The sequence below is a fragment of the Cucurbita moschata genome, unplaced genomic scaffold, assembly GCF_002738365.1.
Source record: "Cucurbita moschata cultivar Rifu unplaced genomic scaffold, Cmos_1.0 Cmo_Scf00020, whole genome shotgun sequence".
NCBI lineage: Eukaryota > Viridiplantae > Streptophyta > Magnoliopsida > Cucurbitales > Cucurbitaceae > Cucurbita > Cucurbita moschata.
In genome coordinates, this window is record NW_019268536.1 from 2,056,936 (window position 1) to 2,076,996 (window position 20,061).

Genomic DNA, 20,061 nt, shown 5'->3' on the forward strand with positions numbered 1-20,061 from the left:
TTAAAATTGTTCTATTTTTTTTTTTTTAATTTTCAAAATTTAATTTACCAGAGGCTGCTTGGTCCAAATATATAAATTTTGAGACTCTTGAAATATAATTAATATATATTTTAATAATAAATAAATAAATATCTTTGCTTTGTGCTTGAGCTAAAATCGAGCCCTGTTTCTATCCTCTCCCGTTAAAACCTCTCAACTCTCCCTGCCAGAGCTTTCTTCTTGCCGTTCGAGGCGTCTCAAATGACTTAGCCGGGCTTTGCTTGTTCATCCATGGCTATGGCATTTCCTGCCCCAGGACTTGCTTGGAGGATTCACTACACTCGCTCTCCGCTGCTCTTTTGCATTCGCAAGGTCTCTTTGGTTCTTATCTCCTTTTTTTTTTACGAATGATTATTCGCTTATATGTTAGCTATGGTAGATTCTTTCATATATGTGAACCTGCAATTGAGTGTTGTGTACGTGAGAGAGAACAAAAACTGATATCTATAGTTAGGAGAGGTCATTCATGGAGATTAGAGTGAGGGTTTTCTTCTGTGTATTGGCTGAATTAGAATGTCTCTCTCTGGCCATTACCATGGAAGTTGAACTCCTTAGTTGAACCACTCAACCTGTGTGCTCAGTTCTCTGTTCTTTTCTTTGTCTACATTTTGAATGCTGCTGGTGTGTTCAGTTCTTGTGTCTTTCTTGGGTATTTTAGATCAGAATTTTTTTTATTAAACTACTGAATCCACACTCTGTAGGCGCGAATTCAAAGCTCTGTAGTCATTGGGTCTACTACTGAATCAGCTATTCTCTGCAAGGAGGAAGATAAAGATTGTATTTCATTTGCTTTGCGTAGGAAAGGTAAACAGAATAATTCCATCTCTTATCCATATGTGTTTTTGAATTTCCATTTCATCTGGTAATTGAATACATTAGCTCGGAGTCTTGAAGCTTTACAATGTACACTAACCTGATGTATTTGATTCTGAATGGAGAAGAAATAGAGCGGGCTGATAGCTCAATACCTCAATGGAAGACATTGAGTTCTAAGGATCTTGGGATTGATACATCAATGATTTCAAAGCCCACGCGAGTGGTTTTAAATGGACTGAGGAAACAAGGTACTCTTTATTTTTATGGAACGATGTTTGGCGTTTGTTATGCATTAAGTTGGTGGCTAACGTTTGAACGCTAGAATGAATAACCTAAAGTGCTGCCACCTTGCATTCAACCTCCTTATTCCATAATCTGAGTTTGTGAAATATTTACTGTTGTCCAACCCTTCACAAGACCGGTTCTTCCATGTTTAAAAATAAAAAATATTACATGTCAGGTTAATAGTAGTATAGCCTTGAGAATTTTATTTCAGAATTTTGAAACTTTATCAAAAGTTTTAGTGATAGGAAGACTTTTGAGCTTGATTTTCAGCATTGAGTACCTGGATGCTCTTGATGTTCAGCTAGTGACTGATGTAAACACATGTAAATGAGTTCTAACATTCTTCTTTTATTACCTAATCTTTGTCGGTTTATTTTATGTTACTTCTGACGTGTAGGGTATGAGGTCTATCTTGTTGGTGGGTGTGTTCGGGATCTTATCCTAAGGAGAATTCCTAAAGACTTTGATATCATAACTTCAGCTGAACTAAAAGAGGTTCTATCAATATTTTTTTGGTTGTTTTTACTTGGAATTTTGTCATATTTGGCATGATCATATAGGAATTTTTGTATGCAGACAGATTCTTGCAGAACTTAGTTTCCTTTGAAAAAGTACTTCTCATAATGAATTTGTGAGGCTTAGTGAAGATATATATAACTTGATCTCTTGGAAGTTGTTTTCAAAAAATATTTCCTACATTTTAGAACAAAAAATCAGTGAAAAAACAAACAAACGAAGAATAAGCGGGGTTTTGGAAGTTATTTTCTCATATTTTCTCTTAGTTTGTTCTCATGAATAAAGTAACTAATGTTGTCCTTCCTTTGAAAATTAGGGGTGTGTAAATAGTTTCTGTACTATGACCTTCATAGTGCAAGTCACCGTAGTTCTCTCATTAGTCTTTAAAATTATTATTCTTCCTTTCTGGTTATCTTTTACATCGTTTTTCTATTGTGCTAAACTTTTATTTGGCTAAAGTTCATTAACTTATGTAGGTACGGAAAATTTTTACTCGATGCCTAGTTGTTGGAAAACGGTTTCCAATTTGCCATGTATATGTGCATGACACTCTTATAGAGGTTGGTTGATTAATTATTTCTATCCGTTGCTCTAAAAAGGCTATATTTCGTAGTTCTTTGCTAATGGTTAGCTTCAATACAATTAATGGCATACTCATTTTTCATTTTTGGTGCATTATGGAAAGGTTTCGAGCTTTAGCACCTCTGGAAGAAGGAATGGTTTTAATCATTACATTAACAAACCTTCCAACTTAAAGGAGCCTGATTATATTCGCTGGAAGAATTGCTCTCAGCGGGACTTTACCATTAACAGGTTATGTGACAAGATTCCTTATCTCTTTTTGTTGTCTTCATTTTCTTTTATAAATAAGAAAATAGAACTCTGATATTGATATAATACTTTTTAGCTATTTAAATTTTTCTGGACTTCCCTGTACCAATGGTTCTCAGGTGTAAATGTAGGCTGTAACGATTTAGTGTATATGTCTTCTTAATCCTTGCAGTTTGATGTATGATCCATACAAAAAGGTTGTATATGATTATTTGGGGGCAATGGAGGATATAAGAAAATCCAAGGTGTGCGTTTATTGAACCAGATTCAGTTCTAGAGTTCTTCCAATGAGTTGTTGAGCATGTGTAATTTTTGTTTCCTCTTGCTTCTGGATGAAGGTGCGAACTATAAAACCCGCAAATCTTTCTTTCACTGAGGACTGTGGTGAGCAAATGTTTGATACAGAAATGTTTAGATTTTGGTACTTTTAAGTATCAAGAAATAGTATGGGAAACATTCTTTTTTTTCTTATTTACCCATAGGTGGCATGCAATCTTAATGTATTGAAATCTAATTCCACAGCTCGAATTTTACGTGCGGTGAGAATTGCAGCCCGATTAGGGTTTCGTTTTACCAGAGATATAGCACTTTCCATAAAAGAGTTATCTTGCTCCGTGTTAAAACTTGACAAGGTATCTTACATTCCAAATACTGGGTTTATGGTTTGTTATCTCCTTAGGCCACTTTTCAATTTGTTTTTTTTAATGGTACAGGGGAGAATACTTATGGAAATGAATTATATGCTAGCATTTGGGTCTGCAGAGGCTTCTTTGAGATTATTGTGGAGATTTGGACTTCTCGAGATACTTCTTCCCATCCAAGTATATAATTCTTGTTCTACAATTTCTTTTTGATGTTAAACACAAATTTAGTGCTGCAATTTTTTCTTTTCTTTTTCCCCCTTAACCTAATTAGTTATTGTATCTTGTAGGCATCATATTTTGTTTCCCAAGGATTCAGGAGGCGTGATGCAAGCTCAAATATGCTTCTGGTTAGGGCTGCCATATTGTTCGTTATTACAATTTATTATGCATGTTCTATCTATGAGAATAACCCAATCTTTTCCTTCTAGAAAAAAAAAAATGTTAACCAGAATGAATCTGGTAGAAACCCTCCAAGAGAAATGTCGATTAACTGATAAAAGAGAGAAAACAGCCAAACTCTACGGACTTTCATGAGGTCTGGGACTCTCCTTTTCCTACCACAAATCTTGCCTATCTTCCTACTCTATAGAAGGAAAAACTAAAATTCATTTCTTCAACTTTCTAACAGACTATTGACCAAGTAGAATCTTACAATAGATCACATCCTCTCCCCGCACAAAATTTCCGACTTACTTTGTATATTTCCTTCTTATTCCTTATAGAACGTGTGAAGAGCGCAGGCTGTTTATCTGGGTTTCTTCTTCCTATCAGAATCCTTAGATTTAAGTACATTTTTCTTGCTCTTGTTTCCCTTGTACCTGCAATCATTGTAAGCCATCTAGGTGGACTCCTCGTCATATTTGGGGCTTTCTAGTGCATAACCCTAGGTGTGGATTTTTGGAACCCTGTCTTCAAGAAGATTCGAAAATGGTTTTCCTCTTGAAGATGTCTTTTTCTCTAAAGGAGGAAGGATGGTCCTTATTCAGTTAGTCTTAAGTGGGATTCTGACTTGTTTCCTATTTTTGTATACCTCGGAATCAGTTAATAAGAAGTTGGAGAGGTTGATGAGAGACTACCTTTGTTAAGGGGTTGATAAGGCGAAAAGTCTAACCTTGTGAGTTGGGATTGTGGTAGACCATTGAATTTCAAGGGACTAGGAGTGGGTAACTTAGGCTATTAAGAGGATATTTTGCCGTGATAATTAGTTAGAATATATCTCAGATATTTAGGGAGTTGTTAGTATAGATTTTATTAACCGTATATTTTATTTATTTACCAAATTTAGTTAGATATATATTTTTTCTATTTTTAGGTATTAGTTGATAGTTTGTATCCTATTTAAACGTGGTAAACCTGAATGAAGATCATACTTTCGATCCCAATTCTATTTCTATTTCTCATTCTTAACATGGTATCAGAGCACCGATCTTGGTGTTCTTAAATATCAAAATTTCCTTTATGGCGGAATCAGCCAAATCCAGCTTCAAAATTTCGGATGTTGATTTAACACATCCGTACTATATTCATCACTCTGATCAGCCAGGATATTCACTTGTTCCAATCAAATTAAATGGAGCAAATTACCAATCCTGGAGTAAATCAGTTATGCATGCTCTTATTGCCAAGAAGAAAATTGGCTTCATTGATGGCACAATTGAGGAACCGTCCCAAGATGCAAATTCAACCGAATTCGAACTCTGGAATCAGTGCAACAGTATGATAATATCTTGGTTAACTCATTCCGTTGAAGCAGATATCGCTAAAGGCATTATTCACGCCAAGACAGCTCATCAAGTGTGGGTTGATCTTCACGATCAATTCTCACAAAAGAATGCTCCAGCAATTTTTCAAATACAAAACTCGATAGCAACGATGTCACAAGGAACCATGGCGCTGTCAACATATTTCACCAAGCTCAAAGCACTTTGGGATGAACTGGAAGCGTACCGCACACCATTTACCTGTAATCAACGTCAAATACATATTGACCAACGCGAAGAAGACAAGTTGATGCAATTGCTCATGGGGCTTAATCAGTCTTATAAAACGGTGAGATCTAACATATTGATGATGTCTCCATTACCTAATGTGAGGCAAGCCTATTCATTACTTGTACAAGAAGAGATGCAGCGTCAGGTAACTTCCGAACCTACTGAGAATTTCTCGATTGCATCAGCAGTGCAAAAGAAAACAATATATTCAAAATTCGCCAAGGACAAAAAGTGTGAACACTGCAATAAAAGTGGTCATACAATCAATGAGTGTCGAATTCTTAAGTTTCACTGTAACTTTTGTGATAGAAGGGGCCATACAGAAGATCGGTGTCGACAGAAAAATAATTCTGGAAGGACAAGACAAGACAATCAACACAATAACCGTGGATATCGATCATCTGCAAATATGGCCGATGTTTCACAGTTGAATACAGAAGAACAGTCACCTAATTCCATTCCAAATTTTTCTTCTGAGCAATTACGAGAGATAGCACAAGCCTTATCTGCAATCAATCATCACCCTTCTGGTAATTCTGACAATCACGTCAATGTTGCAGGTTTGTTTCCCATATCTACATTATCTATTAACTCTGCGAGTTCTAATTCATGGATTCTCGATAGTGGAGCTACGGATCATATAGTATCAAAATCTTCTGTTATGACTGAACCAAAGGCTGCCATCATGTCTGCAATAAATTTGCCTAATGGAGAGACAGCACGTGTGTCACATACTGGCAATATTTCCCTTAGCCCTAACCTTCAATTAAACAACGTTTTATGTGTGCCTTCATTCAATTTAAACCTAATGTCGATCAGCAAACTTACCAATAACTTGAAATGTTATGTCACCTTCTATCCTGATTCTTGTGTTATGCAGGACTTGGCTACGGGGAAGATGATTGGCTCGGGTAAACAATTTGGAGGTCTCTATCATATTTCTTCATCTCCAATCAAATCTTCAGCTCATCAAGTATCTCAGTCATCTAATTTGTGGCATTTACGCCTAGGTCATCCTTCCTTTTCTCGTTTTAAATTTCTAGCTGATCAATTGCATCTTAATAATGTGAGTTATTCTCATAATTGTAGTATCTGCCCGTTAGCAAAACAAACTAGGTTGTCTTTCCCAAGAAGTTCAATAACAACCCATTCTGCTTTTGATCTGATACATTGTGATGTTTGGGGACCACATAAAATTCCTACCCATTCTGGTTTGCGTTTTTTTCTCACTATTGTTGATGATTTTACTCGATGTACTTGGGTTTTTTTAATGCAACATAAGTCAGAAGTACATCATTTGTTAATGAACTTTGTTAAATTCGTTCAAACTCAATTTCATACTACTATCAAGATAGTTCGATCAGACAATGGGACTGAATTCCTATCTTTGCAACCATTCTTTACTTCTTGTGGTATTGAATTTCAGCGCACTTGTGTCTATACTCCACAACAAAATGGAGTCGTAGAACGCAAGCATCGCCATATCCTAAATGTAGCTAGGTCTCTTCTTTTTCAGTCACAGGTTCCACTTAATTTTTGGGGAGAGTGCATTTTAACGGCTGTTTATCTTATAAATAGAACGCCATCACCATTATTATCTAACAAGACACCCTTTGAAGCACTCTACAAACGACCACCTACATTTCACCATCTTAAAGTTTTTGGTTGTAAATGTTATGCAACTATAGTACATCCTAAGCAAAAATTTGAACCTAGGGCAACTCCTTGTGTTTTCGTAGGATATCCTTGTGGTCATAAAGGATACAAGTTGTATGACATGCAATCTCACAAATTCTTTATCAGCCGTGATGTCAAATTTTGTGAAGATGATTTTCCTTTTTCATCAGCTTCACAAACTTCGACATTAGCTCCTTCGACTCCTGTTGTACCACTTCATGATCCATCCTACTCAAACATCCATCCTCCACCTTCTATTCCTTCACCTCCTACTCCTCCTTCACCTCCTATTCCTTCACCTCCTACTCCTCCTTCACCTCCTATCCCTTCACCTACTACTCCGTCGTCTCCTCCACCTTCTCCAGATTCGCCCACTAATTCCAATCCTATCCCACCTGATACATCAGCTCCACTTCGACGTTCTACTCGTACTAAACAGCCTCCAGCTTGGCATAAGGATTATGAGATGTCTTCTGGAGCCAATCATTTAACCTCTAGCTCAAGTCCCGGCACTGGCACCAGGTATCCCCTTCATCATTACCTTTCATTCTCTCGTTTTTCTCCTACTCAACGTGCTTTTCTAGCTCTTATTACATCCCAGACAGAACCTAAAACCTATGACGAGGCAGTTGGCGACCCGTTATGGCAGCAGGCTATGAATGATGAAATTGCAGCTTTGGAACGTAATCATACATGGTCTCTCGTTCCTCTACCACTTGGTCATAAAGCTATTGGTTGTCGTTGGGTGTACAAAATTAAATACAACTCTGATGGTTCTGTTGAACGTTATAAAGCTCGACTAGTAGCAAAAGGATACACTCAGGTTGAAGGTATTGATTACACAGAAACATTTTCCCCTACAGCGAAACTTACTACACTTCGTTGCTTACTCACTGTTGCTGCTGCTCGAAAATGGTTCACCCATCAGTTGGATGTTCAAAATGCCTTTCTCCATGGTAATCTAGACGAGGAAGTTTATATGTCTTTACCACCAGGTCTTCGCCGACAGGGGGAGAATACAGTATGTCGGCTCCATAAATCTCTCTATGGATTAAAACAGGCTTCTCGCAATTGGTTCTCCATATTTTCTACAACTATACAAAATGCAGGCTACACTCAGTCCAAAGCAGATTACTCTTTGTTTACTAAGAGTAAAGGTACTTCTTTCACTGCAGTTCTAATCTATGTTGATGATATTCTGTTGACAGGCAATGATCTCGAAGAAATTCAATATCTCAAGACTAGTTTACTCCAGAAATTTCTTATCAAGGATTTAGGAAATTTGAAATATTTTCTAGGCATTGAATTTTCTCGATCTAGAAAAGGAATTTTTATGTCTCAAAGGAAGTATGCTCTAGACATCCTTCAAGACACAGGTCTTACAGGAGCACGTCCAGACAAATTTCCTATGGAGCAAAATCTGAAACTTTCTTTAACTGAAGGAGAGAAGTTGAATGATCCAAGTAAATACAGACGGTTGATTGGCAGATTAATATATTTGACCGTCACTAGGCCTGACATAGCTTATTCAGTTCGTATGCTTAGCCAATTTATGCATGAACCAAGAAAACCACATTGGGAGGCAGCTCTTCGAGTTCTGAGGTACATCAAAGGCACTCTTGGTCAAGGACTTCTACTGCCATCTGAAAACAATTTAAGATTACAGGCATATTGCGATTCTGACTGGGGTGGTTGTCGAACTTCCAGACGATCTATTTCTGGGTTCTGCATTTTCCTCGGAAATTCAATTATTTCTTGGAAGTCTAAAAAGCAGACTAATGTGTCCAGATCATCAGCAGAAGCCGAGTATCGAGCTATGGCAAATACTTGTTTAGAGTTAACTTGGTTAAGATACATTCTTCAAGACTTGAATGTTCCACTGTCCGAACCAACATTATTATATTGTGATAATCAAGCAGCATTACATATAGCAGCCAATCCAGTTTTTCATGAACGTACGAAACACATTGAAATAGATTGCCATATAGTTCGAGAAAAGTTACAAGCTGGAATCATCAAACCGTGTTATGTTTCGACCAAAATGCAATTGGCAGATGTTTTTACTAAAGCTTTGGGAAGACAGCAATTTGACTTTTTGAAGGACAAGTTGGGTGTGATCGACATACACTCTCCAACTTGAGGGGGAGTATTAAGAGGATATTTTGCCGTGATAATTAGTTAGAATATATCTCAGATATTTAGGGAGTTGTTAGTATAGATTTTATTAACCGTATATTTTATTTATTTACCAAATTTAGTTAGATATATATTTTTCTATTTTTAGGTATTAGTTGATAGTTTGTATCCTATTTAAACGTGGTAAAGATCATACTTTCGATCCCAATTCTATTTCTATTTCTCATTCTTAACATAGGCGTCAGAACGAAGCCCTTTTGTCTAAGTTGGTGTGGCTCTTCTTCTTAAAGTCCAATTGGGTTCTCTAAAAATTGCATCCATTATTCATCTTGTAACGACCCAATTTTCAGTAACTCGAATCATAGGTCGCCACATACACTCAAGGGTAAAAAGGGTAGTAAAATTTTCTTTTATAAAACAAGATACACAAGGAATTTAAAATTTAAATATGCATTCAAAATCGACATAGAAGTAGTTTAAAGGTAATATCCGCGGAGCCAAGTCAAAATGGTTTAAAAAATACACAAGTTTCGAGAAGTAGCATTTAAAATAATAATAAAATTACAAGAAGAAAAACAACTCGATCTAAAGGGCACCCCCTGCAGCTGCACGGCTCCACACGCTCCCACCATCAATAGTGGTCTACACTCCATTTGAAAAAAAATAGAATAACATGGGGCCAGTATAATATATTTAGTAAGCAACCTACTTGTAGGCTCTTGTTGGACTTAATTCTTTACACGGAAACTTAAGCTATGTGCTCATAACTGTCCCCAGCGATAGCCAAACTGTGACTTACGTCTTCACTGTGTAGGTCGAGAAACTTACCGTTGACAGTATGGTAAAAAGCAATGAATCTTGTGAAGCTTCTTTCTTTGCTTGATGGGTTTGTGTTTTTCTTTAGAGGAAAGGATTGTCGTTTTTGGACTCTTGATTTGTTTTGGGGGGTCTCCTGTAGCTCTTTTCTCCTATTCTGAGGAATCCCTCTTCCTCAGCTTAGCCCTCTTTCTCCTCGTTGTGGAAGTTACAATTCCAAAGAAGGTTCTTTAGTTGGCTAGTTTTGCTTGGTAGGTGAACACTATAGATTGGATTTTGAGGTATTCTTCCTTTCCTAGGGGAGTGATGCATTCCTTGCTAGAGTGTGTCTGAAGACCTGAATTATTTTCTTTGGGATTGTTGGTTCATTAGGATATCTATCTTCAAGTGTTTAGTGTTATCCTTGTGAGTACCAGGGAGTGTAGATCTATGATGGTGGAGATACTCTTGCATTCACCCTTTCATGACGAGGGTTGAATTTTGTGGTAGGCTGGCTTCTTTCTTGTCCTTAAGGATGTGGAGAGGCAATGGGAAAAGGTTTCGTCTCTTGCAAGGTTTAACGCCTCTATTTGGGCATTTGTTTTCAAGCATTATCAGCTAGGTTTTATTACTAGGGATGTTTTTGTCAGTTTCTCTACCCTATCAGAATCCTTAAATTAAATTACATTTTTCTTGCTTTCATTTCCCTACTAGCCAAGATTGGCTGACATGCTTAGCGACTGACCTGGTTGTGAAAGATACTGCTTTATCGGCAATGAGTATAAACACAGTAATTTTTATTTTCTGGCAAAAAAAAAAAAAAAAAAAAAAAAAAAAAAAAAAAAAAAAAAAATTACATATATACATGAAACCAATTTCCTTTCTTTGCAATCATGCAGGTTTTACTTTCCAACCTTGATAAATTTGTGGCACCCAATCAACCATGTCATAGCAGCTTATGGTACAATCAATCTTTTGAATGCTGTCATTACTTTTAGATTATTGGAAATTTATTTAATGTGTTATCAATGTAATGTTAAGTCATTGAACTATATAGTTGTTTTTATTATTCTATAAATTTCGCTAACAAGTTAGTTTGGCATTTTAAAACTTGGTAGAATCTATAGTTGAATTACGCAATAAATGGGTTTTGAGGATGGGTTTGCTGGAGAAACCAAAATAGCTAGCTCATGCTTGAAATTTTGGCTAACGGGTAACTGCCCCTCTTTGAACCCAATGATAATGTCGAAAAAGTGGAAATCAAGTTCTAAATCACTGTTTAATGGTAATGAAGTTTTCAATTTTAAATTTTTTCGTAGTTGATATGCGCTAGATGTGATTTGATGCATAAAAAAGATCCTTCAAAATCTATTGCATGATGAGCCAAGATTAGTTTACTCAACAATACAAAATGGAAGCTCTTATGTTAGATTATTATTTGCCTGTACTTGTCAAATGAGGTTTTCTGGATCATCTCCAAGATTTTGTGCTTTATTTCAGGATTGCTCTCTTAGCATTTCACAAAGCTCTGGTTGACCAGCCTCAAGATCCATTGGTTGTTGCTGCGTTTAGCCTTGCTGTCCATAGTGATGGATCCTTGTATGAAGCAATTGAAATAGCCCAAAGTATCTCGCAGCCACACGCATCATTCCCTGAAATAATAGAAAGTAACCATAAAGAATCAAATTATGCACTGATGGACCAGGTCGTTGATCTTGCTGTTTCAGTGAATGCCGTGTTGTGGAAGATGACTGATCACCAGTATGTTTCGCAAGCCATGATCAACTATCCTCAAGCTCCTTGGTCAGATCTGGTGAGGGTCAAAATATTTTATCCATATTTTGATTCCGGTTTTTGGTGATCTCAAGTTAGAAATGTTATATTTTCAAGGCTATGCTTGCGGTGCTTTTATGTTTGGGAGTAACATAGAAAACACTTTTAAAGAGTCTAAAACAAAACATCAAAGTAATCTAGTAATCTAGTAATCTAATATTAGGCCGTTTATACCAAGGTCCTACGATTAAATTTAAATTACTTTGGGAAAAGTAATTAGTTTTGGAGTATTCTTATGAGATCCCACATCAGTTGGGGAGGAGAACAGAACATTCTTTATAAAAGTGTAAAAACCTTTCCTTAGCAGATGCGTTTTAAAACTTTGAGAGGAAGTCCGAAAGGAAAAACCCAAAGAGGACAATATCTGTTAGTGGCGGGCTTGGACTGTTACAAGTGGTATCAAAGCCAGACACCGAGCAATGTGCCAGTGAGGAGGCTGAGTCCCGAAGAGGGGTGGACACGTGTTTTAAAACCTTGAGGGGAAGCATGGAAGGAAAAGACCAAAGAGGACAATATCGGCTAGCGGTGGGCTTAGGCGGTTACAAATGGTATTAGAGCCAGACACAGAGTGATGTGGCTGTGGCAGTGAGGAGGCTGAGCCCCGAAGGGGGTGGACACGAGGTGGTGTGTCAAGAAGGACGCTAGGCCCCGAAGGGCATGGATTGGGGGGTTCCCACACAATTGGAGAAGGGAACAAGTGCCAGCGAGGACGCTGGGCCCCGAAGGGGGGTAGATTGTGAGATCTCACATCGGTTGTGGAGGAGAACGAAACATTCCTTGTAAAGATGTGGAAATCTCTCCCTAACAAACGTGTTTTAATACCTTGAGGGAAAGCCCAGAAGGGAAAACTCAAATAGGACAATATCTGGTAGCGGCGGGGTTGGGCTGTTATAATTCTCCCACAGAATTTATGACACCATTTCTGTTTATATTACTCTTTGTTGAGTATGGTCCTGAATCGAGGGAATGTGGAATGCAGGAGATAAGCTTATCTTCCTAAATGCCTTCCATTATTGCTAACATCTTTAATGTTCTAATACTCTTGTTGCTTCCATTTGCAGGTTTTTATTCCACAAGCTTTGTCAATGAGGGTATGTAAAATTTTTGAATGTGTTAGAAGGGGCAAGGAAAGGCGACCGATTCCAAAAAGAAGTAGAACAATTAACCACGATTCCTTGGCTTTGGGCAACTTATCGGAGGTTCGACATGTTTTTGCTAGGATTGTTTTCGAGACGGTTTACCCTCGAAACCAAAATAGACAGATTAATAATGTCAAATCAACCGAGGGGTGAACAGGTTACGCTCATATCTGAATCTTTGTTTGTGCAATATGGCAACACGAAGAGATGACCGATATTAAGTTTATCGGTAAGCACATAACTTGTCGATTCGGATGGCCGATTTTGATCTTCTAGGCATAAAAATACAGCAGCAGATGCAAAGGCTGTTGAAGTTTGGGAATGTGCACGGAGGGGAAGTGGATTGAATTGGGAGTTTATTTGATCAGAATCATCTTCCCACTTGAGTTTCTGTAAATTCATTACAATAATACATTGCAGAAACTCAGTAGCATAAAATTTGAGTTTTAGTTCAGTAATTTTCATGGTTCTAAATTTCAAATACTTTTATATAAATATTTCTACTTCTATTTTTTCATAAAAACTTTAAAAATGATACAATAATTGCAAAAATTTCTTTTATATATCAGTCGGTTTGAGCGACGTTGACTTGTCGACTGACCGACTAGTCAATTTTTCTATTCACAAAACAAACTTTTGCAAACATATATCAGTATATCGGTCCGTTTAAGCAATCTTGGACTTGTTGATTGATCGACTAGTCAATTTTTCTATGTACGAAACAAACTTTTGCAAACATATATCAATATATCAGTCGGTTTGAGCGACCTTGACTTGTTGAATGACCTACTGGTCAAATGTAACAAACTTTTGTAAACATATATAAGTATATTGGTTGGTTTGAGTGACATTGGACTTGTCGACTGACTAACTAGTCAATTATTCCGTAAATGAAACAAGCTTCTACAAACATATATCAGTATATCGGTCGGTTTGAGCAACCTTGGACTTGTCGAATGATTGACTAGTCGCTTTTTCTATATATGAAACAAACTTCTGCAATCATTTATCGGTCAGTTTGAGTAACTTTGGACTTGTCAACTAACTAACTAATCAATTTTTCTATGCACGAAACAAACTTCTACAAACTATATCACTAAACCAATCAACCGAGTTGGTTCATTCGACTCAATTTTTGTTCGGTTGACTCGACTTTTCGATTTTCTTTTGACTCGAGGCAGTTGGTTGATATATGTTTGTCCTTAGTACAATTGGAATTTAGGTGGGTGGCGTTTTTTAAGCCATCAATATTAGCCATAGTCTTAGGTTAGTTGTTTTCTCAGCTTTTTAGCCTTAACCAAATATATATATAATAAAATAAAATAAAATAAATAAATATAATCGAGTTTGGTAGTAATGGGTTTGATTTGCGCAGTTAATGGCGCACAGCACGCGCCGTGGCAGGTTGGTTCCAAATTTCAATTAAATTAATTAATTAATTAATTAATTAATTTAATTAACACAAACAACCATAAAATTAAAGTCCTCTCCACTGGAAACTGTGTAAGCATGCGCCTGGCCCATCTTCCTCAATCACCACTCCACGTTTACATTTTTAATTAATTATTTTTTTTTTATTAAATCCCTAAATTTTAAAAACTAATTAGATTTAAATTTTAAATTTTAAGTCGAGTTAATAAACGAGTCAATTTCAAGAAATATATATAAATTTAGGGACTAAATTTATAATTTTGAAAGTCGATACAGATATAGATTTTAAAATTGATGAGCTAAATTTATTCTCTTTTTAACTTTATATTTATTTATTACACATAGCAATTATTTATTTTTAGGATTAAGTATAATTTAAATTTTCATATTAAATACAAAATAATAATAAATAAATAAAATTAATTTTCTTTAATTTATCATAGACTAAACACACCTGCCACATGGAAGTATTGTCAGCTTTTTATTTCTATATGTAATTAAATATTTTTAGTTTAGTGAAAAAGGGATAAATATGGATAAATTAATAATTTAAATTTTAAAATAATAACGTGTAATTCATACCATTTCTAAGAATCTAGCCTAATCATAAAATAATTATTTAAGTAATTATATAAATATATGTATAATAAATAAAAATATATATTTTAAAACTAACAATTTGGATGATGAAAGTCACATGTCAGTTAATTTAGGGAATGATCATATGTTTATGAGGTCTTTTTGGGGAAGCCCAAAGCAAAGCGACAATGCTCAAAGTGGACGATATCATACCATTGTGAAGAGTCGGTGTTTGTCTAACAATATGAACCAACTCAATACATAAATTTTCATTTATTAAACTTAATCCAACCCAATTTGGCACGGATTGAGTTGTTCAAACTTTCCAGATTACTCGGTTTTTTAAACCTTCCTAGTTTCATTTCTAGTATCAGCTAATTCATTCGAGCGAGAATCACGCTTTTCCATATTTAAAATAACGCCCGCACAGCAACGAGTAGTTGGTGGCGTATTTACTTAAAAAGAAACACAAAAACTTTTTAAAAATGTCTCCAAGAATTGGCCCACCATGTGCAACTTTCCTCCCATCTTAAAAACCAAAATAATTTCTTTTAAAATTTTCTTTTTGTATATATATAATTGAAGAGACAAACTTAGAACACTTTTGTTTGTATTCATCATTTAAAAAAAAAAAAAATTAAAATAAATAAAAAGTTATGTTCTTTTTATTATTATTATTATTATTATTATTATTATTATTTGCTAAAATTCATGTCACTTTCACCTTGTAAAGTTAAGAAATGGAACCACAAATACACATTCTTCTTCTCCTTCTTCACCTTTTTCTTTTTGTTTCTCTTCATTATTACCTTTTTTTTTTTTTTTCAAAACCGCTCTGATTAGGTTTGAGCGTAAATTTCGATTCAAAAATTTGCTTACTTTTTCGTCTCTTCTACTCGAGAATAATCGTAAACGTAATCGTCTGACGTTTTATACCCAAGTTGATATCGAGTATGTTTCGTCAAAGGCTGGAATACAAACCACCTAGTCTGGGTGTAATAATGTTGAGACATATAAGATATGTTTGGTTTGGCCGAGCTACTTACACCACTTATATTTTACGGTTCCCGACCTAATTATAGTGATGGAATCAAGTAGATATATATGGTCCACAGACGATATTGTACTTTTAAAGGGTCGGCAAGGATCCCCTAATATATCTGAATCGATGAGAAAAGGGCACCTTTTACGCGTTACATTGTAGAAGGCGTTGGTATGAGATGGTAGGGCACACTATGAGAAAAGGAGGAGGGGGAGATGGGGCCAATGTTTGAGTATCTCTATGTCCTATCCTCCTTGGATTTAAATGCGTTTTCTCTAACATGCTCGAGTGCCAATCATGCACCCATTCGACCCCATCTTCCACCACGCCGTCCCTACATTTTCGTCCATCTCATTATTTTGCTTTTGCTTTTCTGTCATCCCGACTCGTCTCGTGAGTAACACGACACTTTAATTGTGATAGTCCCGCTCGAGAGTGTGTTGTACAGATATGTTTTGGTTTTATCGTAAGAACTTAAGCTCACTGCGTGTAGATATTGTCTGTTTTAGTCTGTTATGTATAGCTGTCAACTTCATGATTTTGAAATGGGTTTCTTAGGGAGAGGTTTTCACACTCTTATGAACCGAGGTGGGATCTCATAATCCACACGCCATAGAGGCCCAGAAGGCCCAACGTCCTAGTTGGCTTGTCTGTTTTAGTTGGTTACCTATCACTGTCAATCTCATGATTTTAAAATGGGTCTACTAGAGAGAAGTTTTCACACTCTTATAAACCGAGGTGGGATCTCATAATCCATACCCCTCAGAGGCCCGGGAGGCCCCACATCCTTGTTGTCACTTCGTTCCACTCTCCAACCGATGTGGGATCTCACAATCTACCTCTTTTGGGGCTCAACGTCCTTGTTGGCACACATCCTGGTGATACCCTTATAAGAAATACTTCGTTCTTTTCTCCAACCAATGTGGGATCTCACAATCCACCCTCTTTGGGGACCCAGTGTCCTCGCTCTCCAACCAACGTGGGATCTCACAATCCACCCTCCTTGGGGACCCATCGTCCTCGCTCTCTAATCGATGTGGGATCTCACAATTCACCATCTTTGAAGACCCAGCATCCTCACTCTCCAACCAATGTAAGATCTCACAATCCACCATCTCTAGGGACCCAGCGTCCTCGCTCTCCAACTAATGTAAGATCTCACAATCCACTTTCCTTGAGAACCCAGTGTCCTCGCTCTCTAACCAATATGAGATCTCACAATCCACCCTCTTCAAGGGCCCAACATCCTGACGGGCTCACCACCCAATATCTAGCTCTAATACCATTTGTAACAATTCAAGCCTGCCACTAACAGATATTATCCGTTTTGACCCATTACGTATCGTCGTTAGGCTCACAATTTTAAAAAGTGTCTACACCAAGTAGAAGTTTCCACACCCTTACAACAATTCCTTCATTACTTCTCTTCAACCAACGTGAGATCTCACATATTACAATCTCAACTAAAATGTCACAGGATCCAATCTTCCGTTAAAAAAAAAAAAAAAAAAAAACTAATTTTTAAACAAAAATTGAAAATGAACTATTTTAATTAAATTGCAACTATATCTATATATATATATATATATATAATACTTGTAAGGAAAGCAAAGCACCAAAGCCTTTCCACAACTTGTATTCACAAAAAAAGGGCAAAAAGAGACATCATAGATCTTTCTATTTGGTAATTCATAATAATAATTATTATAATATTTACTATAACCTTTGCTTTACACTTTAAAAGCCAAATATATATAAAAAATATATATGCATTAATTTTGGTGCATTGCAGTTTGCAGGCCAATTCCCACAGCTATTATTATTACTTTATTATTTATTTATTTATTTATTTATTATTATTATTATTATTATTATTATTATTATGGCTCAGTTTGAATTCAGTGTTTTCCACAGTCAAACTCCCTCATGTCTAAATCATTTCCATTTCATACTCTCTCAACAACTTTCACCTTTTTTTAACTTTATCAATTAATCTTTTAAAAACCTATGAAATTGTTATAATTTAATTTTTATATATTATAAATTAATATAATTAAATTAAATCAAAATTTTAAATTGAATTTTCTCTTATATATATTAAAAATAATTAGATTGGGCTGTAATAATTATTATATATTATTTTACAATATTTAACCGTGTACTTTGATTATATTCAACTCTCTCGTAAATGAACCCGTAAATGAACCGTGAGAAGACCCGACCCAAGAATTTAAATTTGAGTAAAATATTATTTTAATTCTTATTTTTGTTTATAAATTTAATTTCACTATTTTTCAATAAATCTTTAAATTAAAAATTTAACATTTATTATCCATCTATAAATTTTGTCATTTATAATTGATTAAATAATAATAATAATGTTCATACTAAAACAAAAATTTATATATATATATATATAATTGGTTGAATTTTTTTTTTTTTGTTATTATTTTTTAAAATTTTCTTTGAATATAATATTAAAACAAACCAAATTACATTAATATTTTTTGTTTTTATTATTTATGTGTATTTTACAAATTTGGAACAAAATAAATAGATTTATGTTAGAGGAGCTGATGGGATCTTTCTTTTTTATTTATTTATTTATTTATTTTCCTTTTTTGTACAATCAAATGGGTGGGTCTTGGCTGCAAGCTGTACCTGTACTTTTTTTTTATTATTATATAAAAAAAAAAAGTAACACTAAATTTTTGTAACATTTTTTTTCTCGTGACAGAAAACATCGAGACAACCTAACTTATTATTACCATATGCAATTGATAATTAGCTAAATTCGTGCACGGTCTCGGAGCTAGCATGAATTTATATATCTAGACACTGGGTGATATGTTTGTATAGTGTTTTCTCGGACGGTGGGCGGATAATTAGTTGGGAATGGAAAAAGAAAAAAAAGGAAAGATAATGAAAGCAAATCTTGAAAGTCATGTTGTAGTTAAGAGATTTGTGAAATTTTATTAAAGAAATTAAAAAGAAAAGAATAAATAAAATAAAAGGAATATTTGAATTGTGTTGTTTAATTCAAAGAATATATTATTGTTTGTGTTGACAAATGAATGTAGTTGAACAACTGTCTTTTCTGTCATTTACTGTGAGGGAGGGAGGGTGAAATTGAGGAGGATAAAGGGGAAATAGGGACATGGTGGGCCTTTTTGGGTCACTTTAAAATATATATATATATATATATATATATATATATATTTATTTAAAATATTATAGCGTATTTACCCGATGGGAATTCGAACTCTTGATCTTTTCGGAATAGAAGTTTTAGTCGTTCAAGTATGCTTAAATTATCGTACGAGGAGGAATCTTTTTCATTATCAATATTTATGATTTTTTTAAAAAATAATTCACAAATATATCTTCAATAATTTAAAATCAATATATATATATATATATATAATGACTAATTTAAAGATTTATTGATAAATTAAAATTGAATGAATTTGTTAATACGAGCATAGTTCAATTGACATAAACCAAGACATCTCAATCATCAGATATGAACTTTAAGAAATGTTGTGGTTATGATGTTTTATATTAGTTGGGGAGGAGAACAAACTATCGTTTATAAGGGTGTGGAAACCTTCCCCTAGCAGACGTGTTTAAAGCCTTGAGGGAAAGCTCGAAAGGAAAAGTCCAAAAAAGACAATGTATGCTAGCGGTGGATCTGGGTTGACATGATCGATCTTAATTCAATTTGAAAGTAATTGCGAGATTAAAGTGTAAATTAAAAAAAATAATAATAGAAAGGGAAAGAATGATGGGAAAAAATCACATGGGAAAACAAAAAAGAAAGCAAAAATGTGGAGGAGAAGGGGGTGAGACTGCTGACAAAATTGGTGTGGTGTCATGATGTATCATACTTTTTCCTCGGTTTAATACCACACTTTTGTGTACATTTCTAAAGTCTCATTATTGCACTCCACCATTCCATCTTTTCCCTTTTTAAAATCCTTTTTTTTTTCCATGAACTTCCGTATACCTCGAGAACTCGACCAATTCGAATAACCCATCTTGAAATACATTTTTTTTACGATCTGGGTTGAGTTGAATTTCTCGAAAAATCGAATAATCTAAGTCAATTTACAAAATCAAAAAAATAGAGTTACAACCTAATTCTAAAAATTTAAAATATTTCACGTTTGTAACTGATGTGTTATGTCCCGTAAATATTTGAAATTTTAGCAACCAACCCAAAAATACAGGATTGAGTAGGATTGGACAGTGAACTTTATTTGGGTTGCTTGAGACAGTGAACCAACCCAAAGAATAGTATATCATAG

At 35.1% G+C, this 20,061-nt stretch overlaps 1 protein-coding gene across 2 annotated transcripts; it reads left to right on the top strand.

The window, feature by feature from the left end:
* The first annotated feature begins 151 nt into the window (after nt 1–151).
* Nucleotides 152–13,176, top strand: LOC111457802 (poly(A) polymerase I). 2 transcript variants are annotated; one of them, XR_002713013.1, is made up of 15 exons: nt 152–351; nt 741–843; nt 981–1,103; nt 1,538–1,635; nt 2,133–2,216; nt 2,342–2,469; nt 2,660–2,732; nt 2,826–2,871; nt 3,010–3,119; nt 3,201–3,308; nt 3,419–3,478; nt 10,630–10,691; nt 11,231–11,543; nt 12,625–12,917; nt 12,967–13,176. XR_002713013.1 is itself a non-coding variant. In XM_023100200.1 (14 exons), the coding sequence occupies exons 1-14, from the start codon at nt 271–273 to the stop codon at nt 12,853–12,855; spliced, it is 1,620 nt and encodes a 539-aa protein (XP_022955968.1). In that variant the 5' UTR covers nt 152–270; the 3' UTR covers nt 12,856–13,176. The 2 variants fall into 2 exon arrangements, 1 of the variants encoding a protein (XP_022955968.1); XM_023100200.1 differs by having other exon boundaries at nt 12,625–13,176.
* The last annotated feature ends 6,885 nt before the right edge of the window (nt 13,177–20,061 follow it).

What these genes read in the sequence shown, in the direction of transcription:
- LOC111457802 (XM_023100200.1), top strand. Translation starts at nt 271, where the DNA reads ATGGCTATGGCATTTCCTGCCCCAGGACTTGCTTGGAGGATTCACTAC. An exon ending in ATTTGCTTTGCGTAGGAAAG is followed by an intron (nt 844 to 980) that starts GTAAACAGAATA and finishes TGAATGGAGAAG; the next exon opens with AAATAGAGCGGGCTGATAGC. An exon ending in CCATGTCATAGCAGCTTATG is followed by an intron (nt 10,692 to 11,230) that starts GTACAATCAATC and finishes GCTTTATTTCAG; the next exon opens with GATTGCTCTCTTAGCATTTC.